This window comes from Macrosteles quadrilineatus, unplaced genomic scaffold (assembly GCF_028750875.1).
Source record: "Macrosteles quadrilineatus isolate MER2022 unplaced genomic scaffold, UCM_ALF_1.0 Scaffold_1__1_contigs__length_201487025, whole genome shotgun sequence".
Taxonomy (NCBI): domain Eukaryota; kingdom Metazoa; phylum Arthropoda; class Insecta; order Hemiptera; family Cicadellidae; genus Macrosteles; species Macrosteles quadrilineatus.
Genome location: NW_026542594.1, coordinates 3081416 through 3106802, shown reverse-complemented (window position 1 = coordinate 3106802; position 25387 = coordinate 3081416). Strand labels below are relative to the sequence as shown.

Here is a 25387-nt window from a genome sequence, read left to right as displayed (position 1 = left end):
TGCGCGATCGCGGCAAAATCATTAACATCTCCCGCGGTCATGTAGACATTAATCGATGTCTTCCGCGGTCGCGGCAAAGATTTTATCATGTCCCGCGGCCGTGTAAACATCATTGTCTACTCCCGCAGTCCCGGAAATGTTATCGTCAACTTGCGCGATCGCGGCAAAATCATGAACATCTCCCGCGGTCACGAAAACGTCATCGTCGTCATGCGCGATGGCGGCAATTTTACGATTATCTCCCGCGGACGTGTAGACGTTATCATTGCCTCCCGCGAATACGTAATTGTCATGCCCGTTCGCGGCAATAGCGGTTTCCGATCACGCGAACTTCGGAGACGTGTTTTAATTGCATTTAAGTGTTTTTAATGATAACATTCCAGTAATCCGGCATTTTCACTAATCCGGCAGTATGGCGGTCCTATATCTGCCGGATTACTGAGAGTCTACTGTAGTAGATTATTCCTTCCATGGATTCGATAAAACAGTGTTGGTATGACAAAATATATGGTTCATAACATGAGCTTTATTTTGGCGTAGGTTGGAACTAAAATTTCCCGTAAAATCCCGTATCACAATGCTTTTGTCCCGGTTTCTGTGATTTCTCTGGTTTCGGGGATTTCTCTCTTCAAGCCATATTACAAGGCCACTGACTACTGATCCAGGCAGTGCTGCAATCACCGCTGCTCTTTTGTTTTTCGTCAGATTGAAATATTTTAGTGCCAATTGCGTTCGCTGATAAGGTGCCGCGCCGGGGCTCAGCCCGGGCCTCGCCCCCATTGGCGAGCGCCTGTTGGAATGCCTACACTGAACAAGTTAACTCTCTCTTGGCTTTTCATCGGTTGTTAAACTTGAGCTCATATAAAAAAAGAGTAACATTAGTCACTAATAATAAAATCCATACATCTTAGCTACCAACAATGAAAAAAAAAATAAAACAAAAAACATACTTGATGCAACAAATAATCTGTTTAATAAAAAATGTCCATTTATTTGGATAAGAAATGGTTTTAATCAACTTTCATAACAGTAAAATTAATGAATTTTGTGACTTCAATCATTTTCAGTGCAAGCTCCAATCAACTCTAGGAAGTTTAAGAAAATCTCTATGATATCAACGTATATTTGAACAGCACCAAGAATGTACTCTTCTGGGCTCAGAGAAACTCTTCTTCCTCCAATAATGGCTTGAGTATCAAATATTAAAAATAAAGAAAACAGAATAACACAAACTCCGGCATAGATGATATTGACAATGCGACTCTTCGTCACCATTACAATGATACCAGCAACAACTGCAAACAACATCACCACGACCATCATCACACATACAACCATCGTGCAACTGGTAAAGTCAAAGGGGCAGATGATGGCCATTACAGTAATGGCGACTGTCACTAAAACAGTTAACATGAAGGCGTAAAATACCACTTCTGTGTCCAACCTAGCAGTGGAGTAGCCACACACTCCTGCCATTCCTAGAGTCATGAGGAACAATAAGACAATATTTGTTGGAAAATTTCTTCGTGTGCTTTCACAACAAACAAGCATAAAGTAAGGGACCACAAAAACCACCAGACATATAAATATTCCCCATGGATAATCTGTCGCAAACTCCTGCACTTCGTCTATCATCAGGAAAGGTATGTTCAAGAGGGTGGTGAAAGCCAGTTGTAGAGTAAGGATTGTGTAAACCTTGAACACAAACTTTGACCGGATCTTGGAGTCGTCAAAAGCAGTATCAAACTGTTCATCATCAGAAAAGTCTGCTGAACTTTGTTCATTTATGATATAAGGCCCCGCTTTGCCACCTTTGGCACTAGCAATTTCTGCCATCTGAGCTCCCTTCACTCCAATCATTCTTATTCTTTACTACTTCTCAGTTGATAATATGCAGGAAAGTTGTATCACTAAACCTGTCCAAACAAAATACATTAAATTGGTCAATTAGTATTGGCATCCCCCAATTATTCTATTAGATTACTCATAAATAACTATTTGTATCTCTATTTCAACCGAAAATAAATGTTACTAGTGGCATGTGAAGTAAATAAATACTAGCCTATACAAAATAAAAGTTTTACTACCACATTGAGTAATATTTTATGGTTTTAGGGTTCCATTTCCCCGTTGTTGAAGCCAATATTGACAGTTGACACGAAAATCTTTGGTTTGGGTTTGGGTTTTCAAATAGTATCAATTATAGATAACGTTTTCCCTGGTTTTAATATAGTACACAGTGCATTACTGAGTTAACTGGCTAAGAAGTAAACCAACTGCTGCGTGTACTGAATACTGGCTTGGAAATATAGCGTGATTAACTATATTTAAGTAAAACAAAAATGAGCTGTGTATGGCTTCCAATGCTAATTTTTTGGAGAAAATGTTACGTTAAATCTAAATTTCAATTAAAATTTTGGGAATACCACTATTTTAATCGCCGTCACGGGATAGAGACCTTTAATTTGAGCCCTCTCCCATCGTTCTACGATTTTGGTACCTCTAGGCTCAATAATTCTTTCGCCCCCTATTCTGGTAAATGTTACTTTCTTATAAACCTGACAAATGCTGTCTTAAACACTTTTAATAATTTTATGAACTTAATAGTGGAATAAAGCTTGTGGGACTGAGACAAAACTATCCAACCCGCAGAACATTCCTGCAACAAAGCATGGCCATTGTTACTGCCGAAGTGGCTTCAAATTTCAGGCCTAAAACACTTACTCTATACAGTACAAGATACCATAGATTAAACATACTCCCTTAGTAGATTTGTCATCCTATTGGTTTAGCTGGAGACAATTTTTTAAACCATGATACCCCCTATACATTCATTTTGGTGCCATTTCAGTTACCTATTTAAAACCTCGTTTTACCAAATAAAACAATCCAATCATAAACAATACTTCATCCCCTGGTTAAATTACCACACAACTCATACAATTAATCCTAAAATAATAGAAACAAAATTTCTTTTACACTAGCACCCAGTGTCACCAACATTAACTAAATACTGTAGGCTACATGAAGAATATTCTTTAGAAGTTCCTTAAATTTGTGATGAGTAGTCTAATTTGTTGATTAGTCTATGGTGATACTGCATCTGATTATATTCGAAAAGCACAACAAAGTGATATATTTCAGCCAACCATACCGAACCTCAAGCCTGCTGAGGAGGGAATTGAAATAGTCCTTTGGAGGGTATTGATTTTTTTCAAACCTATTGCAAAACTAGATTCATATTTTTTCGATAATTTTCAAGACATTCTCATTGTTTTCTTGAACATTCAAAAAAACGTATGATGTATTTTTAGTTTATCCTGCAAGTTGTTGTTAGCAAATCAAAAGATAGGACAATAACTTTCATTTTGCGCGGTGAGGGTGGTACAAACACATGCACCTCTAATGGCACTAATCACTCCGAGCAGTAGTGCAGAGCCAGCGATAGGCAATGGCAATACAATGCGTACCGCTCGACAACATTCACCTACAGTAAGTATGACCAATTTTATAACAAATTTTATATGTACCTAGGTAGGAATCGCTAGGGGCTCAAAAGCGCATTTTAAAAATCTGCAACGATGACATCATAGTTTAGTTCAAAATTCCTCCGTTAACAGCGTTGTAGTAGAGCTGTCAGATCTCCTCTTGAGGGAACACCATTACCGCAACGAACGATACGGAATTCAGTCATCGTCATCTGCCTCGGTGGTGTAGTGGATAGCGTACCGAGCTGATAAACCGAAGATACTGGGTTCGAATCCCGCTGGCAGCACTAACTTTTTGTCAACAATTTGTTTTCATATCAGCAAGTTTGGTTGGTTTGGTTAGGTTATGACAGTTTAAATTTATAATAAAAAAAATATAAAATTGAATGTTAGACATTTATAATTTTATTTTATGAACAAAACTATTTTTTAGATTAGTAAACCTTCATTCGTTTTTTTTCATTATCAGCACGTTTGGTTAGGTTATGACAGTTTAATTTAATAATTGAAACATTTTAAAATTAATTTTATAATCTTTCTTAATTTTATAATTAACTAGGCCTAATAGTTAAGTAAAAATTACGCGTGTGCTCTCTACTACAACGCTGTTAACGGAGGGATTTTGAACTACACTATGATGTCATCGTTGCAGATTTTTAGAATGCGCTTTTGAGCCCCTAGCGATTCCTGTACCTAGGTAATGTTGGCAAGTAGTGTACCTTTACTGAGACAGATTTTCTAAAATATCAATTATGTTAAGTTACCAGTACTGGTAGCCTATGGTTATTTATTTTTATTTATAGATTTTTTTATATTTTCCCCTCGACCGTGCGCCTCCTAGGCCTATTGGGAAACCCAGCCAACAATTTAGGCTAATTATTTATGTTTAATATGGACGAGGCCTGTTCAAAAAGTATCTGACCTTACTTTTAATCTAGTACCTGTTGAACCTCATTGAGTTTTTTTTTGCTAACCAAAATGACAGAACGGGTGGAACCGCAAAACTAGGTGATACCCAAGTTTAACAATTCTCTTCAAGACGCTAGGGTGTTACACAACTAAAGTGTTACAACAGATTTAAAGGCGGAAGAACTTCGGTGGACAGTGATCCTCGTTCTGGGAGACCATCAACAAGTTGAAACATCAATCAAGATTGAGTTTTAGTGATGGAGGATTGACATATTTACTGTTCAAGAGCTAGCTACGGAAGTTGGAATCAATATTGGTTTAGTTCATTCAATTATAATGGAAGATTTGGCTTTGCACAGAGTTGTTGCAAAATTTGACCCAAAGAACTTGACTGATGAACAAAGAGAATTGTGGCTTGAAGTTGCTCAAGACCTGGACATGTATTCAGAATTACCCAAACTATCTCATAAACAGTTATAAATTGTGATGAGTGCATGAGTGAACGGGTATGACCCCGTAACCAATGCGCAGTCTAATCAGTGGAAACACTTAACATCGCTGCGGAAAAAAAGCACGCCAAGTTCAAAGCAAAATCTAAGTCATGCTGACTTGTTTTTTTTTTTACTGCAATGGAGTATTTTAACTGAGTTTTATAGTCATGAGTACGCATCTGAGGGACAAACCATTACTCAAGAAAGAGTAGCCTAGGTCTACTACTTAGAAGTTTTAGGATTCTAAGTACGTGTATACGCGATGCAGTGCGTCCCAAGCGTCCTTTAATTTGTCGGCCACAAACTCTTGGTGGCTTATCAGGACAACGCTCCAGCGCATTCTTCCAATCTGTTCAAAACTTCTTGGTAAATCATAGCAGCATTTTCCAGTGCTTCGCCAGGCCCCCTGAACCGGATGTGGCACCATATGACATCTGGCTGTTCTCTACCTTGGAAATGCTCTCAAAAGCAGAAACTTCAATGAAGAAGGAAGTTGTTGCAATGTTGCAATTATTCTGTTTATTGGTAATCATTCTGGGCAACCACTTGTCAAAAAGCTGTACTCAGAACCCAGGACCCTCTTCACATGCTGGCTGCTGATGTTGGGTAGAAGGCAGGTCAAGCAGGCACTTGCTTTCATCACTGGACATGACCATTTCAGGAAACACCTAGCTACACTATGGGAATCATAACTGAAAACCAGGAGTGTTGGGTTTGCAGCATGTCCGTGAGACTGCAACGCATCATTCTGGATTGCGACAAACTTGGGGTTAGGAGAAGGACTCTTATTTCTTCAAAAGCAGCCAGATGATGAACCAATCGCTAAGTTAACATTGGGCAAATGAGCTTATGGACATGGTCTAGGACACAGTTCTTGGCAAATGGTAAACGGGGCAAACACAATTTAAACCAGTACCTAGTATTTTTTTTTTTTTTTTGGGTGGTGGAAAAATGCATTTAAGCTTACTCACACATGCTCAATGGACTCTCAGTAGTACTGGATTCCCGCGGGCTCAATATCCGCAGACTACCGGCTACAAAACCCCTTCATCTCCTAGGAAACTAACTTAGCCTGAACTGTTTGACACATTAGCCTACTTCGGGCTAGGCCTTTTAACAATGCCACTAGGGCTTACCTTCTTATTTCCTCCGAAAACTAAAGCCGACCAAGAACTGCCAGCTGTTAAGAGAAAACTAAAGCCAATTAACTTAAGTTAGTTCTAAAATGAAAGGGACCACAATTTGACTCTCTGGAAAAGTTAGGGTAAAGTATAAAAGTATTAAAAAGTTTTTAAACTGATTCTTTAAAATAAAAATAGTCTAACTTATTGATGGATTGGTTGTTGGATTGATTTTTACCTAATGTAATAGCATAGCCTATAATCAACTACGTTATGAGCATAAGGGACGGCTGCACTTTACTTGACGTCCTACACTCATTCGATTGTTTTTTCGATTCGATATTTTCATTTGATTGTTTCATTCGATATATCGTTTGGTTAGTTAGGTTAGGTTAACCTTACCTAACTAACCAAACGATATATCGAATGAAGCAATCGATTAATCGATATATCGATCGATATTTTCATTCGAATGAGTGTAGGACGTCAAGTAAAGTGCAGCCTAAGGGACTAAGAGATGGTGCAGCATGGAGAGGAGCCTTAAGTTCAAAAAGACCCAAGTTTTATTTAATTTGTCTGAAAATCAAGGAATGCGGTTTATAAGTGGGTAGACTTCCATATATTTTGGCACAAACAACCGAATTAAAACACTGTATTGATTTTTTGATTGTTTCATTCTATATAGGTAGGGTATTGTTTGGTTAGTTAGGTTAGGCTAACCTTAGCCCTACCTAAGTTAACTAACCAAACTATATAGGCCTATCGAATAATCTAGATATATTAATCGATATTTTCATTCGGTTGTTTGTGCCAACAGATAGGCTACAGAAGTCTACCCTTATAAGTTATTGCAGACATAAGCACTTTGAATCAAAGGAAAACATTTCCCGGGGGATTGGTCCCAAGATTTAAGAGGGCTGAACACTCCATCACCTTTGGGCGCATATAATTTAGTCACAATAGCTTAGGTCTACCTATCTTATTGTAACTTAACACTTTTGCCATAGAAAAAGCCTAGGATGAAGTCAATATTATTGACTTAAGTTTAGGTAGGCTAGGTGCCCACAGTAGACAGGTACCGGTACTACCAAATAAACCTCTCCTAATTGTAAATCTTAGGCCGCCTAGGCCTATTTTGGCATAATGTTCCTTATGTCATTACACTTGCTTAAGTTACCTTATTACATGTGTCCATTAGCCTATATGTTAAGAATAAGATATTATAGTGAAAGCCAACATGCACTGATTATACCTAAGGGTATAATAAAACAAAGTCTTACTGTAGGTCCAGTGTCGGTGTTGAGTGATTGATGATTGTCTTGGTAACAACTTGAGTTCATTTTAAGCTTAAGTAAGCTGGACATTTTCGGAGGCAAACCATACGTTTAACCATTAAAGATTCGAAGTGAATAAAAGTAGGCCTAGGCAAGACAAAATTGGGTGAACAACTTTAAAGATTTTTGCTATAAGTTTTAATCGAAATTTGAACGAACGAATCACACACAATCCAACGACAGTATAAGAAACAGAAAACTTCTTTCAGTGTCTTTCCTGGGTTGCAGGCTGCAGTCTTCCTTGCTTCGCTTGACAATCCAATCTTCAATCAGTTCAATCTTACAAACAACAAGATTTAACAGAAAGAATTAAACAACAAACAGCTGTCAGTTACAGATGATCTGAAGTAATCTTGGAATTGGTGGAAGTAATGGTAATCATAGGAAACGTGCCATCACTATGACGCCGTGTAGTGTCCCGTGAGCCTTGCGGGAACTCGACCCAACAACAAGCTGGTGACCACTGGACCACGGCCACTTAACAAAAATGGACGAGGAATGGAACTGGAAAGTGTGAACGTCATGAAATTGTGACGCAGAGTCTACGTCATAGAGCGTCCCGTGAACCTTGCGGGAACACGACCCGTGGCGACATTGCTGCACTGCTCCTAGCTCCAAGCTCCAGAGCTGCATGTTAATGTTGCAGCTCCCACCCAGACTCAGCCATAGAGCCATTGTGTGTGTATTTTTGGAGTAGACAGCTTCCTTGAAATTTATAAATTGTGATTATTGTGAATAATTTACAACAATCTGAAGAGTTTTCGATTAACAAGTAATGTCAAAGACGGTGGACCTCGAACTGAAAAAGGTTAGGCCTATGATTTGTATTAAAAAAGAGGCTGCACTTTAGTTTCTGTGGTTTCTGTTCTACATTTACTCACATATACTGCATATTTGGTTTGAGGTTAGGTTTATTTAGTTAGGCCTAGTGGTGGGCATCATGAATGAAAATAACCGAATCAATCGGTTATTGATGCCAAACAGGCTAATTCGGTTATTTTATCCTGATTCAGTTAAATAAGTCTTACCGAGCGATTCGGTGATTTAACAAAAAGTTTGTCTGTTAAATTTATTTTACCCTACGATATTTTTTTACCTTTTAGCGAATTTCCCTATAGGGAAGTAGCTATTACCGTAGGTGGCACGGTAAGACCTAGACCTGGGACCGATTTATTTTTTTCATTTTGATGTCCCCAGAGGCCAAAAACACCATTCGTTCAAATTTTTATATATGTATATATATATACAAAGTCAAAGTCAAAGTCAAAGTCTTTATTGCCATTAAATACAACAAGTACAATAGGCTCGTCATTTAAATAAACAAAACATGCAAAATCAAATTCATCAACAAACAATTCAAATAAATAAGCTCTAGTCAAAAAACAAAACAAGAAAACATGCACAAACCATGCAGGTGTACCTGAAAATGACTCAAACGGTTACCACCAGATTACTTTTGTCACAGTTGAAAAATTCGGATATGTGGTAAAAAGGATTTAGAGTGAGCCAATTTTTTACAAAAGTGGAGAATTTTTTTGTGTGTAAATTTCTTGTACTTTGGGGCAATTTGTTGAAAAGTTTAATGCCTGAAACAGGAAAAGAACACAATGATTTTTGAAGCCTATTTCTAGGTACAAAGATATCAAACTTATTTCTAGTATCATAACTATGTACATCGCTATTTACATGAAGAGAGTCCTGTCTGGCTTTTATTGCCACCAGACACTGAAAAATGTACTCATTCACAATGGTCAAAATTTCATTTTCAACAAACAAAGGTCTGCAATGGTCAAGGTACCCAGCATTTGAAATTACTCTAACAGCTCTCTTTTGAATTAAAAGAATTCTCTGAGTACCAGTGGCATGGCCCCACAGCCTGGTTCCATAGGCCAAAATAGACTGAAAGAAAGCATGGTAGGCCTGCCTAACTGTTGGCCTTGGAAGCTCAGACATTAGCTTTCTAAGCAGGAACAACACTCTGCTAAGTCTCTTACACAGGACATCTATGTGACCTTCCCAAGACAGCTTGGGATCCAGTACAAAACCTAACAGTTTTACAGACAAACTTTCAGGTACATTAGGCAAAAGGCTGAAAGTTATTTCCTGGGTTTTCAAATCATTAAGAGCTAATTTGTTTAAAATGAACCATTGCTGAGCCAAGGCCAAAGAGTCATGCACTGCTGACTGAGCCAGGAACCAGTTTTTATCAGACGAAAATAAAGTTGTGTCGTCTGCAAATAGAATAATGTGACTATTAACATGGTAATGCAAATCATTGATGGCAATCAAAAATAAGAGGGGTCCCAAGATAGAGCCTTGGGGAACTCCATGGAGCACATCACCTTTCTCTGAAAAAGTCCCATTCCAACTAACAACTTGTTTCCTATTTGACAGGTAAGAGGAAACCACTTTGAGGGCAACATCTCCTAGACCATAGAATTTAAGTTTTACCAGAAGGGCATTGTGAGGAATGCAGTCAAAAGCACGTGACAAGTCGCAAAGAATTGCGTGTGTTGACTTTTTGGACTCAAAAGACTTGATAATTTCACACACCAAGGACTCTACAGCTAATATTGTCGATTTGGCTTTCCTAAAGCCAAACTGTGAGGGAACTAGGAGATTGTTCTCCTCAAAGTAGGAATACATTTGAGAGAACATTACAGATTCCATAACTTTGGCAAAAACAGGTATGATAGACACTGGTCTGTAACTAGACAAACTTTCACGGGGACCTTTTTTATAAATTGGGACTGTTTTAGCTACTTTTAGGGCATCTGGGAAACAACCAGTTGCAAGACAGTTGTTTATCAGAATTGTGAGCTCAGGTGCAACTGTGTGTATAACTTGCTTAACAATATCTGTTGACAAATCATAAACATCCCTACTTTTAGAGGCTTTGAAGTTGTGAACAATCTTTACAATATCATTTGGTTTTGTGGGAGTGAAAGAGAAACTTGTGTTTACCCTGGGAATATTAACAGTAAAATTGGCATCTACAAAAGGTATATCAGGTATTTTCCCAACAATATCGTTGACACTTTGGATAAAAAATACATTAAAATCAGTTGCTGAGAACTTCGACTCCAAGTTCACTGTTGGTCGAGGTCTGCTGTGATTAATCAAACTCCAAGCTGCCTTACATGGGTTGGATGAGCCTGTGATGAAAGCAGCGTTTGCAGAAATTTTTGCGCTTTTAATACCGTGGCGATACTCCCTGCGCAGACTTCTTACCAAGGGCAGTAACTCAGGCTGACTCGTGGACTGCTCATGGACCAGCATGATCCAGTTCTTCAGATGAGCTAAATCCTCACTATACCAATCAATCTTGCTAGGTGTAGCGTGCAATTTAGTTTTAGGCTGTGAGATTCTTTTTTTCTTTAGAGGAAAACAGAAATCAAAAATACATTTAAAACTATTTAGGAAAAACTCAAAACAGTCTTCGGGAGAAGAAAACATAGTGTGGGCCAAGTGTAAGCCACTAACAGCCCTTGACTGCAACGATTCAGTAAAATTTAGTACTGCATCGTCATTAAAAGACCTGAAATCAACAAACTTGTCTACAGAACAAAGACTATTTATATGTAGGCCTACACGGTGAAGGTTTATGTACATAAATACATGTTTATGATCAGCCACCTGATCTCTGCTTACACCTGCTTTAAAATCAGTCTTACACATGTTAGTAAATATATTGTCTAGAGGAGCAACACCACGAGTGGCCTCGGATATCACACCGTACAAATCAAAGCTTCGCAATAGGTTCTCAAAGTCCTTGGCATCACTGGGGAAATAGACAGGGTTCACATTATGATCGGTACCTATTATCACATACCTCCCTAGTGTCAACAAAAATACTAAACATTTTTCCAGTATATCAAAGAAATTACCCATTTTACCGCTCGGTGATCGGTACATAGTTACAACCACCAATGACAAGTCTGTAATAATTGAAGCAGAAAATTCAACCTCTTTTTCTACACTGTACATTGAGAGGTCCAGAGGCTTGACAGAGTAATTAAGTCTATTATTGAAGTACAGAGCCACGCCTCCAGTTGCAGACGTACGACAAAAACTATTAATTAGTTCCAAGTTACCAATACTTTTATAGTATTCAATTTCATCTTCAAGCAACTGATGTTCACAGACCATAAGGAAATCTACTTGATTGTCAGAGCATAATAATTCAAGTTCGATTGTCTTATTCCGCAAACACTGAACATTAATCAAACATAGGTTAAGCCTGACACAGTCTATTTCAGAATCAGTAGACTCAACACGATCTTTGCAAACTATTGACCTAAAAAAGGCTTCACATGTGTAGGACCAGGTTTTCTAGGAGTGAATTCCCTAATTAGAGTCCCTACAGGCCAAAAATCAGCATTCAAGATACCGTCAAAGTCATTAATTGGTACACCTACCTTGAAAGATGCATACGTCGGATACTTAGAGGTTAGTTTGACACAGTCAACACTTTTAATACCACCTCGTGTCACATAGTCCACTATAACTTTTTCAGTTACCTCTGGTTGACATCGAGAGATAAACAACCACGATTTCTTCTCCACAATTTTAAGGCTAGAACTGCCTTCATTAGACCCAAAATCAGTTTTTGTGCCAATGATAGGTTTCTTATTAGACCTGTACCGTGTATTGTATGTATACGTCCGTGAACGCGATAACTTGAGTAATTTTGGTCCGATTTTGATGAAATTTGGTTTAAAGGTGTAAAGCGAGATAAACGTGAATGAGTTCGCGAACCAGCATGATCGGACCATGGGAACGGGGCTTTAGGGGGGGGTTTTATGGGGTAAAAATTGGTTTTTCTCACTTTTGACCCTCAAAACACAAAATTTCCCAATTTCTTTTTAGACCTTTTTAAAGACCTTAAAAAAACAAATAATTTAGTATATAAAAGTATTTTTGTTCGATTATTAGTAACGGAGAAAATTAAAAAAATTTTAAATTTAAAATTCCCATGTTATTCTTATGGAGAATATTGTCAAATGTTGTAATTTGCTTGTTTATGGATATATTTTGATCAAACTTGGCAAATTTATTTATTTTGTACTAAGCTATCAATATTTTACTCAAAAACACACTTTATTAGGTTTCTTGTAGCAGCAAACCTAGGTACTCGTCAAACCTAATGTTATTAAAATATATTTAATTGAAAATCAATTCAGACAAATGGAAATTCGCTTAGTCGGCAGGTTTGCTGCGGCGGGGGTATTTGATGTTATAGGCTTGGCCTACCTATAAATTATTACAAACTGATATTTTTAACCCAAAAATTGTTACACTAAAATACTTTAAGTTATTACTTTTATAAATAAGTTTACTGGGTGGGCCTATTGACTAAATGTTAAGTTATTTGGTTTATCATCACATCATCAGGTAAAATTAAGTTGTTGTTTGGAATAGTGAATAATAACTAAAATTGATTCAGCGATTCATTCGACGAAAAATCACCGATTGACGATAAATGATTGCTAACTTATTCAGTTTCTCATAAGAAAAAAATAGTTGTGGTTTGGGACAGTAATGACTAAAATTGATTCGGCGATTCAATCAACTAAAAATAACATGATGGTTGGCCTCTGGATCGTTAAAGTTAGCACTAATAAGGTTTAAATTACCTGGCTTCTGTCTCCGATCCTGGTGTAATTTGTCGCGACTTATCCATCACCGGCGCCGCATCACGTTTCGCAGTCGTTCTTTAAATAATGTTTAACTTAAATGTTTCGTGTGTGTAAATGTCTACATGTTTTTTGTAAAACCATGAGGAACTCAACACTGAGGAATGTTTTATAAAGGAGCTGGCGTTCAACAAACCTGAAGATGTGCCAGTAATAGGCATGAAACGGCTTTAGTTTCATAAAACTACCGAGGATCGGAGACAGAAGCCAGGTAATTTAAACCTTATTAGTGCTAAAAATAACAGATTGATTATTCGATCATGGAAACCTTTCGGTTATCCCACCACTAGGTTTAGTATCAGAACAGTTTCATTTTGGTAAGGTAAATATACCCAGTAGTTGACATCAAGCCAGTACTTGAGTTAGTTGACACTTTACAAATCAAAAACTAATATTAAAAGTTCATGTTAAAGTTCCTTTGTGTTCAATATCTTAAAAAAAACTTCAAATGTTTTCCTTCATTTTCATTGCAACATACCCTTGGTTAGCTATGTGTTTGAAATGTGGTGTAGCTAAAAAGTTCACTCTACCTGTTGGAAGCCTCTCATCTTGTGATTTCTTATGGCTTTGAACAAGGTACAGGGTTGATAAATAACTTTGTTTGAAACATAATTTACCTACTTAAAGTCGGGACCACATAAGTTTGCAGTTGAGGGAGGAGCCTATTTACCACATGGTTTTGAATGGACCAATGAGAACGGTGCGGTGTAGCCAAATCTAATAACTTAATACCAGCTGATTTGAAAATATTGCTTTGTATATTTTAATTATAGTGTTGTCATTGGCGATGTGGCAACGTCGCAATAGCCTTGTCTTGTGATTGACTGCCACCAACTGCAAACTTATGTGGTCCCGACATTTCAGCCTCCTTAGTTTTTTTTTATACCATATAAATATTAATATAATTTCAACTTAGGTACCGGTAGGTAGGCCTACTTTTTTAACTTATGATTAATGGGTAATGATTTCCAGGCTAAAAACACCATTTGTTCAAATTTACACACAGCTTATATATATATATATATATATTTATATTAGTAAAAATGAAATAAATAATTAAACAGTTAGTACCCTTTATGTTACTAATTTATTGAATAACTAACATGTTTCAGCTCTTAGGTCATGATCACAGTTATGAACAAATAGTAAATGTTATGAAAAGAAATGTTTAGAAACCAAATTTAACTTACCTACTAGTGGCCCGTAGGGGCCATAGCCCCTAATTTAGACTACAATAAAGAAACCATATATAAAAAGACAAATATTTGAAATATGTTTTGTTAAATTATCAATTTTATGTTACTTAAAATTAACAGTGTTTCTTGTTTTATATCTTGGTTTTCCTTCCGTTGGAGTCGTATATTAGTTGCTTCTGATGTGACAATGAAATACAATTGTAAAATAATGATTAAATCAATAACACAACATATTAACAAATGGAAACGTACACACGGTTGGCCTGAACCCGGAGAACATCTTTTTTAGTTTAAAATTGATGATTTGTTTTGCAATCTTACGAATTCTCTTATAGTTTCCATTTTGAGAACCACATGTAAAGGACAAAATTATTATTAATTATTATGAAGGAAACTCCCCATTTCGCGGTAGTAAGTCAGAAATATATCTATGAATTTGTCCCTGAATGTCAAGACAGTAAGGCCCATTTCCCGGAATCTCTTTTTGTGTAGCGCAAAGCGACGCAAAAGCCATTGTACTGTTATATTGCCTTATGTTTTTTATGAATTTCGAATCATGTAAAAACAGTTATTTTAGTTCGTCATTTACTTGGTTGTGGCATGTCCATTGTGGCAACATGCGTTGAAATGTCCATTTGTGGCCTTCTCTGCAAAGTGAAATGCGCCACAATGCATGCAAGTGCTTTAATAGATTGTGAGAAACAACACTCAACTCATTTTCCAGCGTTCTTCTAAAGACAGGTTGTAAAACAGCTTCTGAATTTCTTTCACAGTTAGGCCCTACATGACGTTCTCTTTGGCATTTCTTAAGTCTGTCGAATTCCTGGACACTCTTCCCCGTCTTGCAAGTCTTCCCCTACCCTGTCTAGTTACTTCACTCATTAGTCATTATAAAAACGGAAAACAAAAAAATTAAACACAATTCAATAATTCATTTCGAAACATTATTTACCAACATTGACTTTCGGAATAAATGTAAACATTGCAAATAAATAAGTAACAGCTGATAGAATGCAGACGTTTTTCAGTCCCCATGCATTTCTTATGGTGGATATTTTATGTTTTATCGCGTTTTCTGGTAACTTTATGGGAATTCTGCTATTTTTCCCGAGTCCCTGGGGTCAAGACCTTTAATTTAAGACCCCTCCCACTTTTCTGCGACTTACCAGACGTCCACAATTTTCTGGTAAAAATTTGGTCTTCGAGAATTATATATAAGGATATGGTTTTATTCATCTTAATAATCTGCTACATTTTAAATGATAGAATTAACACAAAATTAAACATTAGGGTACATACATAAACAAAACAGCTGAAGAAATATTTGACAGTACAATAGAAATCATATTATAACATTCACCCCATCTTTTTTTTTATGTAGCCTAATCCCTTAGATAGGTGGGATGTCTTCGGACTCTATTGAAACGACGCAGGTTTGTTTCTTTGTTATTCCTCACAGAAGTAGGGGTCACGGCCTCATGCAGAGGGGATGCTTCGATTTCAGATTGAATAGAGTTCCCAATTTCAGGTTGAAGCAGGTTAGATTAACATCTCAGGTCTTGAAGTAAGGGATCTAGTTCTTGACTGGGATTTTCCGAAGTCACATACTCATCCTCTTGTTGGATAGCTTCAGTGGGAATAGCGAGATGTCGCACCGATACCAGAGCCTCTCTACCATCTCTATATTTGATGCGAGCATAGTCTGGATTAGCCTCTATCAGCTGAGCTTGTTTCACTAAAGGTTCATATTTATTATTTCTTACATGCCTTTCTCACTAATACTGGTCCTGGATTCATGAGCCATTGAGGTTGAGAGGTGCCATAAAATGATCGTCTCTGGTGTTTGAAAAGACGTTCATGTGGTGTGTCTCATTCGTAGCTGTACATAGTAACGAGCGTATACAATGCAAAGTTTCGGGCAAAACATACTCCCACTGTTCTGTCTTCAGACCCTTGTTTCTCAGAACAAGAGATACAGTCTTTCAAATCGTTCCATTATATCGCTCAGCTTGAGAATTACCTCGAGGGCTATAAAGGTTAAAATCGGCTAGTGGCGATTCTTTTGAGTGTAAGAAATCACTCAGTTCTTTTGACATGAAAGCAGAACCTTGGTCGGAGTGGACAAACGCAGGCATACCAAAGATAGTGAAGATTGATGTAAGTGCTTTGATGACAGAAGATGCTTATGTGTCTGAGCAAGGAATATCAAACGGATAACTTGAAAACTCATCAACAACCGTCAGTAGGCCTATATATTTATTCCTTGTCACATTGGCCCCTTAAAATCAATGTTAAGTCTCTTGAAAGGAGCCATTGCATGGATGAGTGTTGATGGGGTTTTTTGGTAGAACCGAGGTTTCACTTCCGCACAAACAGAGCCTGAAGCGGTCATTCGCCTGACATCTTCGATAGAGTAAGGGAGATTTTTACTTTTTAAGAAATGTTCTATTCCAGGATGTCCAATGTCACAATGAATTCTACGGAGTTTTTCGGAATCTCTACAAGAGATGGAAGATGAAACTCGTGAAAATGCATCTGCTACTACATTTTCCTTGCCAGAACGGTACACTATGTCGTAAGAGAAAGGTGCTAGTTCCAATCGCCACTTTAAAATCTTGTTGTTCTTAACCTTTTGCGCGTGTTTCTGATTGAACATATAGGACACAGATTTCTGGTCTGTAATTAATTTAAACCGTCTTCCAATCAGGAAATGCCACCATTTCTGTATTGAATCGAATAGTGTATTGTGAGGGCCTCTTTTTCCACAGCAGGTAGATGTTGTTCACTCTTAGTTATGGTTCTTGAAAAGAAACATATTTAGCCTTCCAGCTTGTGAAATGGTTTTTATATAAATATTCCAAATTTATATGGTTTTATTCAAATTAATAATCTGCTATATTTTAAATGAGAGAATTAATTATGTTTTCAGGACTTTTTTATGGTTTCTATATATGTAGAATTCTTCTTTAATGAACAATTTGTCTTTGTTTGGTTCAAATTCAATTACTGATAAATTATTATCTACGTTTTGATATTTATGATTAGTTTTTAGTAAGTGTTCTGCATAGTTTGATTTCATACTTGTTGAATTTTTAGACTTAAATGCCTGTATATGGAATCTTGGTATCTTGGAATCTACATTTAAAGCTTCTACTAGTTTGGCCAATATAATACTTGTTACAGTCTGTAAAGGAAATTTTTTAAATGCCGCTTTTGTTAAATTTCGATGATTCTTAGTTATTTGTTGATGTTTGGAAACTTTTGAATTTATAATCTTAAAGACGTTGTTTTTTGTTCTATATGTTGCTTTGTAATTTGTTTTAGATAAGGCTTTCCTTATTGCTTTATTTAATTTAGAGTTATGAGGGAGATGTAGGCCTACCTACTATTTTTTTTTTCAATTTCTCTTCTTTCTTCTTTTGTTTCTTAATTTTGTTCTTCATCATATTATCAATGAGATTGTCTTTATATTATATCCATTTTTGGCTGCAATATATTTTATTATCTTCTTTTCTTTTTCAAAATTTGTTTTGTTTAGTGGCAATGTAATTAGCCTGTAAATCATAGAATGAAATGCTGCAATTTTTTGTTGCCAAGGGTGGTTTGATGATTATTATGCATTATCATTCAATGCATTATCATTATTATTCACGCAAATTGCTATAAGAATGTGCAATTTGGATAGTTATATCTCACTTCTACTTCCGGCAACAGTCATTTTTAGAATTTTCCAAATTTCTTAACATTAGCTAATAAAATCTCATATTTCTCAACTTTTAACCTACATAATGATATTTTCAATGGCATTTTTAGAATCGTCATTAAATTTTCTATCAAACCACGTATAATATAGTACAGCTAAACCTATTTAAAAGCTTTTAAATTTAACATAAATAACAAATTTTAAAAAATCAATAAAAAGGGTGCTACAACTCGCTTAAGAAAATTTTGAATCAAGACGTGTTAAAAACTGTCAAATAGTATAAAAAACATCTCCACATTTTAAGCTTTAAAATGATATGCAATATGTGACATGTAATGTCAGCCTAAGGGGAGAAATACAGTATTGCATTAAACATAAAAATAATCATTTTTTATTTAAATCCACTCATTAATTACGAGAACGCATTTAGTGAAAGTTGTGTGCAAAAGGTATCTATTGTCGGGACCACGTAAGTTTGCAGTTGAGGGAGGAGCCTATTTACCATATGGTTTTGAATGAACCAATGAGAACCGTGCGGTGTTGCCAAATCTGTTAATACCAGCTGATTTTAATATAATGCTTAGTATATTTTAATTAGTGTTGTCAACGGGCGATGTGGCAACGTCGCACTAGCCTTGTCTTGTGATTGGCTGCCACCAACTGCAAACTTACGTGGTCCCGACAATAGTGAAAGTTGTGTGCAAAAGGTATCTGTATTACCCCAAGTAAACTTGTAAAATTTAATACTGTAGTATAGTACAGCCCAAACTAGTAGTGCTTTGAATGCCTCGTAAAATTAGTGAAATTTATAAATACACACGTTAGTTGTGATTACGAAGATACTGATCATATGTAATTAAGATTATTTCTACTGAACAAATTTTTAACCCTTTGAGGTCGAATTTTTTCCCCATGTCAAGAAATTTGGAAAATTCTAAAAACGGCTGTTGCCGGAAGTAGGAGTGAGATATAACCATCCAAATTGCGTATTTTTATAGAAATGTTTGTGCATAATATTGATTTAAAATATTTGACACTGACTACCAAACACCCTGTATAAATCTGCTAGGCCTAATAAGCCAGAAAGAGGGCTACACATTGCAAGACCATCATTCTGTTTGTAATATTTGTTATTGTATTCAAAGTAATTTTGTTCCAAAGTATTTTTGTGAGATTGATGATGTCTTTTATTTAATTTTGTTTTAGAGATTTGTTTCTTATTAACTCTTCTTGTATGATATTAATTGTTTCTTTCATTGGGATAGGCTATTTGAATACATGTTAACAAAACCGAAGGAAATAAATATTGAATTTTGTGGAATTTGTATGTTTTTTTTATGTTGTTTACCAATTCATATGAGTTTTTGATTTCAAAGTTATGTTTTTAATTTATGTTATTTTTTATTTTATCATTGAGAAATTTACTTCCATTGTATGTTGGTGCCTTTCTGAAGTCGAACACTGGTCTTATAGGAATGTTTGTTTTGTGGGTTTTTGGTCGACCTTGGAGTGTAGGAGATTTTGGATTGTTCATTTTTATGCGAGTTTTAGTTTGTTTTGGAATAGTTTTATATTTTGTAATAGCTTGGTTTATGTTTTTTGAATAATCATTAGTTGGATCTTTTGTCAAGGTGTCAAAGTCATTATTTTGAATGAACTCGGTAATTTTGGAATCATAATCTTGTTTGTTAATGATAACAATTGAATTGCCTTTGTAATAATTGCATTTTTTCTACTAATTTTTTTGATATTGATGATATTATCTTTAGTTCTTGTTTAGATTTGTTAACCATATTCGTTTTTGGAGTTTCTTTCTCTGTTTTATTAAGTTTGTGTATGAAGTTGTGTCTAATTGGTTCTTGCAATTTTACTTGTAATTTTACTTCTAATTGCTGCTTCAATATCTAATAGATCATTTTCGTAGACATTGTCTTTGAAATCTAGGATTATATTGTATCTCTGTGATTTTTCTAGTAGGTTTTTTTCATGATTTGTAAAATTGATATTACTTAGGTTTTGAAGTTCATTACTTAAATTTGTATCATAGATTTTGTTAATCTCTATATTTGTGTTATCTGCTTTTTGAGATTGAATAAGATTTGTAAATATTTTCTTTATTTAGAGTTGCAATTTTCTTTCTATTATTGGGCGAGTCCAGTTAGTTATGTATTGTATTATTTCGTCAATAGCAGAAACTATTGACGAAATAATACAATACATAACTAACTGGACTTTTTTGGTATGGTATGAATAAGAATAAGAATAAGAATATGTTTATTGTCTTTCAGGCTACATAAGCATTAACAAAGTCAAGTTTACAGCAGAAATGCCAAGTCTCTATACTAATAATTAGGCCTAAGGGTAATATCACATATCATAGAAATATACAATTCATAGGAACTATACAAGAATCAAAAATTATACATAACAGATTTCAAACATTAAAATTCTATCTGTTTTAATAAGAAAAATTCACTAAGTGAATAGAAAGGATTTTTAGATAACCACTCATAAAATTTGTTCTTAAAAACTTTAACAGTATATTTCTTACTAAGATTAATTACTTTATTATATACCTTAAGGGATAGTACTACATGACTAGACAGTGATTTGCTGAGCCTATTGTACTCAATTACTGCTTTATCCCTATTACGAGTGTTGTAACTGTGCATATCCCCAGTGAGTGTAACAAGATCCTGATTTTTTAGTATATAAGATACAAGTTCAAAAATATTATGTTTTGATTAGTTCATGGTAAATTTTCTTCTTTTGTTCAATAGTGATTTGTAGTTTGGAATATAGGTAGTTTATTTCTTCTTTTGTCCAAATTTTCCTTGATGTTTCTAATGTTTTTGTTGCGGCTTGAGATTTGCATTTTATGTTAACTTGGACATAATTTGGAATGATGTTTTCTCTCAAACAATTCTTATTAAATTTCAAATTTTTGTTATATATATGTCTATGTGTGTGTGTGTCCGTGAATGCAATAATTTTAGTAATTTTGTCCGATTTTGATGAAATTTGGTTTAAATGTGAAAGGCGGGATAAACTTGAATGAGTTCGTGAACCAGCACGATCGGACCATTGGAACGTGGTTTAATGGGTAAAAATTGGTTTTTCTCATTTTTGGCCCACAAAACACGAATTTTTAATTTTTCTCTAGATTTTTTTAGAGAGCTTAAAAAAACATATAATTTAGCATAAAAAGTGTTTTGTACGGTTATTGGTAACGGAAAAAATTCAAAAAATTGTAAATTTAAAATTCTCATGTTATTCTTATGGAGAATATTTTAAAATGTTGTAGTTTGCTTGTTTATGGATAGCCTATATTTTGATCAAGCTTGGCAATTTTATTTATTTTATACTAAGCTATTAATAGGTATGTTACTTAAAAACACACTTTATTAGTTTCCTTGTAGCAGCAGACCTAGGTACTCGTTAAACCTAATGTTATTTAAAAGATTTAATTGAAAGTCAATTCAGACAAATGGAAATTCGCTTAGTCAGCAGGTTTGCTGCGGCGGGGGTGTTTTATTTTCTATTATACATCTATTCTCTTATCCTCTATGATCATGGTCTCATCAGGAATTTAATATATTTTAGGCATTCACTGAACTTCAGCAAAAGATGATCGAAACCACAACAAAACTACAGCTGGCAGATATCCAGATTGATGGTCTAAAGCGCCAGAAGCACCATGCAGAATTGACGGCCCAAGAAATTAAGGTAAGGCACTTGAGCTCACAGGTTTCATAATCATAACTTTACCATATTTTAAGACATTATTGTGAGGTAGGGCCTATCTATATAACCTATTAAAGAATATTGGTTTTTTTTAGTCTGTTTGGCTCTTCTACCCAACCGATTTCTATAATTTTGGTCTTAAATTAAAGGTATGCATGCACCGATTTGCCATCAAGTATCATCACTCATTTATCTACTGTATTAGGCCTACTCGACCACAAAAACATAAATTTGATTTTTTAGCAAATTTCCCATATTTAGCGAATTTCCCATATAGGGAATAAGCTATTACCGCAGGTCTCATGGTAAGACCTAGACCCGGGACCAATTGACTTTTTCGTTTTAAGGTCCCCAGAGGCTAGGCTACAAGAGTTTTTTTTTTTGCTTAACAATAATTAAATATACCTAAACTTTCTTTTTTCCATTATATTGAATTTTAGCCTCCTGATCACAGTTAAATACTAAATAATGGTGTAAATACCTGCATTTATGTGATCAATTTGTTGCTAAATTGCAACCGGTTTCGACTCACAAAGGAGTCATCGTCGGGCCAGTACAGATGTCTTCTTGCTTCATTTGAAGGTTGTCAATTCATGATAAATAAATACATTTAACACGCACACGTACACGAACATAAAAACAAACATTTAGGGCTAAAACGAAAGATAATACAATACGGTAACGGGACACGACGTGATCGGGCGGGGGTTATGTCTAGACTGCCGGTCAGGATCAGCGTGGTCAGTGATGACGTCGTGCCTGGATTTCCCGATCAGCTGATAACTTCATTCACAACTGTCCCTTGCGCTAGTATCTTGATTGCAGTGTCGTAAATGTAATTTGATTGAAATGAAATCTTGTCATTGTTATTTAGAAATCAGATGTTCTGCTAAGGTCGAGGTCTGTGCCGCTGTAGTTCTTTTTGGTAGATGTTCTTTAAACCTTTTGTTGAAAGAACTGGATGTTTGGCCTATATAATATTTTGGGCAGTCATTACAATTGATTTGGTAACTGTTTTCTCAAAGGTTGCAGAAGGTGTCTTGGGACGATTTTTTAATAGCGAACCAAGTTTATTATCAGTTTTGAACGAAACTGTGATTTTATTGCTGTTCATTATATTTTTAAATTTAGTGTTGAGGAACGAACCATACTTCGCAGAAACATAGGTTTTCTTTTCTTTATTTTCGGTTTTTTTATTTTTATGCTTGGAAATCAGTTTATCAATCAGGTTGCTTTGGAAACCATTGGAAACAGCTATATGTTTGATTGGATTGATTTCTTCGGTATAATCTATTGTGTTCATTGGTATTTCTTTTTTTGTACATAAATGAACTCTTGGCATTAATCTACTTGTGTTTTTGCCATCATCAATACAGAATTCCATTCACCAATTAGATGGATTTATACGTTTCTAATTACATGTTGTATAATTTATAATTTTCAGACTCTATCCCCCGAAACAAAAACGTATGAAAGTGTAGGAAGAATGTTTGTACTGACAGAAATTCCAGTTGTTTGCAAAAACTTGCATGAAAAAATCAGTACATGTGATGAGAAAATAAAGTCTCTTGAGGTAAGCCCTAGAAAATATTTTGTTAAAGAATAGAAAGAGGTCATTGAGTGTTAGGAAGTCTTTTAAATTGCCCAGACTTGCATGAAGTTTTTAAGACAAGCTTTTAAGAAAACTTTCCACCGTTTACAACTATAAGATATTTTTTAGTTAACTTTGTGCTCTGAACCTTTGTTAGCATTAATTTTTTTTTTTTAAATAGCCTAACTTAAATATAGGGTTATTAAAAAAGAATGATGGAAAACTAAACGGTTGGTACCTACGTCTTTTTCCGTGATTTCAAATAGCTGATTGTTACACCAATGGAAATGGAGTGTGTATAAGTTTGTTTTAACAAATGTATGTTTAATCTCAGTTAATTAGTTGAGTACTACAAAGCCTGTCAACAAAATTGAAGAATATCAGCAAGAATCGAAGCTATGATATATGAAATATGTACTTTTTGGCTTGTCAGTGCCCTTTAATGCTTATAATAACTGCGGTTTGAATGGCTTTTGTCTCAAACGCTTGTGTAAACCCGTGGACGGTGGTATATCATGTTCCCTACCAGCTTTGACTGTCAAGGTTTTTGTTTATGGACTCCGTGCAATCTTGGCTTAAATTTTCTCCACAGCATCTGGCGGAGTCCGAGTTTACAGCATCGCGGACAACGACGATAACGTTTCACGATTTTGCCGCCGGATGTCGACGATGATGTTTCCGTGACCACAGGTGTCAATGATGATGTCTACACGGCTGCGGGAAATGTTCATAATTTTGCCGCGATCGCAGACGACGACGCTGACGTTTCCGAGACCGTTGGAGACAAGGATGACGTTTCCGTGACCGAGGGAGACAGTCAATGATGATGTCTACACGGTCGTGGAAGATTTTCATGATCGTAAAACACCCAAATTGGCTAGTTAGAATTTTTCATTGCTGCATATTTTTACTTGAAAACATCCCTTTATCTTACTAAAACTTAATAACAGAAAGACAGTGGTTAGTTTAATATAACCAAATTATTTCAAAAATGTAACCAACTGTAAAAATTGGTATCGTTATCATTGATCAAGAATCGAGAATCGGTTGGCCTACATTTCGGTATCAATTTATCACTAATAGTTTAAAAAAACTAGTCTTGAAAAATCTGGAATTAGTCTTGAATTTTAAAATGCAAATAAAATTGACACCCTGTGTAATCTATTTGACTATAATTGCGACGTTCCACGATCCCAGTGATGCAATAGGTTTTATTTTTTAACCTCTTAAACAAATCAAACACCTCGAGCAATTCTCGGTCCCCTGGTACTATCCTTTAAGTAAATTTTGTGCAGATTTATAACAGACCCTATAGTGATTTTGTGTTGTTTCAGAGCAACAAGGGCTATTTAGAGCGAAGTTTGAAAGATAGCAAGAACAACTTGAGAGAAATGGTTCAACAGCGCAAAGAGGCTCCTCAGGAAGCCACATAACTAATATTATAAATAGTTTGAGGTTAACAATGTAACAAAGAGCTCAAGGGCATAAATTTTTAGGATTTTTAGTGAGGATAGCAGGCTTACCTGATTGGGAAAGAGTCTAAATGACATAAGAGAACAAAACTTTACCCTATGAACACAAAACATTAGATATTTCAATGTCACTGACACTTTTCAACTAAGGAAGAGAGAGAGATATATTATATTATAGTGTACTTTTTGGCAACATTGTTGCAATAACTTCCTGGTCACCATTAGGCCTCTTTCTTCTTTAGTTGAAAATGCTGTCAGTGACAGTGAAATATTCTAATGTTTTGTGTTTATAGTGTAAAGATGTGTCTTTCTTGTGCCAGTTTGTACAGTTTTCTATTCAGGTAAGCCTGCTATCCTCATTACTAATCCTAATATTATAAATTACTAATCCCTCCTTTAGAAATATTTATTTATTAATAAATTTGTTAACACAACTTTATGATATTTTGTACTGTTTATTGAAATTAAACATTTGCAGTAAAATACTACAGTTTAGTTTATAATTTTAGCATGAGAATGTCTTAACCTGAGAATGAGGACTTAATTTTGTTCGGTTTAATTTATTAACTTAACATAATATCAATCACCTATTTAACCTTTCAACACATTACATACAGTAATATTGTATAAAAAAAGTATAAA

At 35.4% G+C, this 25387-nt stretch overlaps 3 protein-coding genes across 4 annotated transcripts in view; 1 reads left to right on the top strand and 2 right to left on the bottom strand.

Moving 5' to 3' along the window:
* The window catches only part of LOC128983671 (uncharacterized), a 36068-nt gene extending 28848 nt beyond the window's left edge, over positions 1 to 7220 (bottom strand). Inside the window, exon 1 of the mRNA XM_054403057.1 lies at positions 7187 to 7220. Coding sequence (XP_054259032.1) covers positions 7187 to 7204 — 18 coding nt within the window. The 5' untranslated portion in view covers positions 7205 to 7220. The remainder of the gene's footprint in view (positions 1 to 7186) is intronic.
* On the bottom strand, positions 959 to 7778 carry LOC129005089 (protein lifeguard 3-like). The gene is made up of 2 exons (XM_054433884.1): positions 7290 to 7778; positions 959 to 1916 (listed from the first exon to the last, which is right to left on the bottom strand). The coding sequence occupies exon 2, from the start codon at positions 1858 to 1860 to the stop codon at positions 1054 to 1056; it is 807 nt and encodes a 268-aa protein (XP_054289859.1). The 5' UTR covers positions 1861 to 1916; positions 7290 to 7778; the 3' UTR covers positions 959 to 1053.
* Positions 7779 to 8002: 224 nt separating this feature from the next.
* Positions 8003 to 24827, top strand: LOC129005095 (prefoldin subunit 1-like). 2 transcript variants are annotated; one of them, XM_054433894.1, is made up of 4 exons: positions 8003 to 8151; positions 21542 to 21664; positions 23127 to 23255; positions 24608 to 24827. In XM_054433894.1, exons 1-4 carry the CDS (start codon positions 8119 to 8121, stop codon positions 24704 to 24706), a joined length of 384 nt encoding a protein of 127 aa, XP_054289869.1. In that variant the 5' UTR covers positions 8003 to 8118; the 3' UTR covers positions 24707 to 24827. The 2 variants fall into 2 exon arrangements, with proteins under 2 accessions (XP_054289869.1, XP_054289875.1); XM_054433900.1 differs by lacking the exon at positions 8003 to 8151 and adding an exon at positions 13586 to 13615.
* Positions 24828 to 25387: the final 560 nt, after the last annotated feature.

Coding starts and splice junctions, on each gene's coding strand:
- LOC129005089 (XM_054433884.1), bottom strand. CDS start 1,860: ATGATTGGAGTGAAGGGAGCTCAGATGGCAGAAATTGCTAGTGCCAAA.
- LOC129005095 (XM_054433894.1), top strand. CDS start 8,119: ATGTCAAAGACGGTGGACCTCGAACTGAAAAAG. Junction 8,152..21,541: donor TGGACCTCGAACTGAAAAAG/GTTAGGCCTATG, acceptor AATATATTTTAG/GCATTCACTGAACTTCAGCA. Junction 23,256..24,607: donor AGAAAATAAAGTCTCTTGAG/GTAAGCCCTAGA, acceptor GTGTTGTTTCAG/AGCAACAAGGGCTATTTAGA.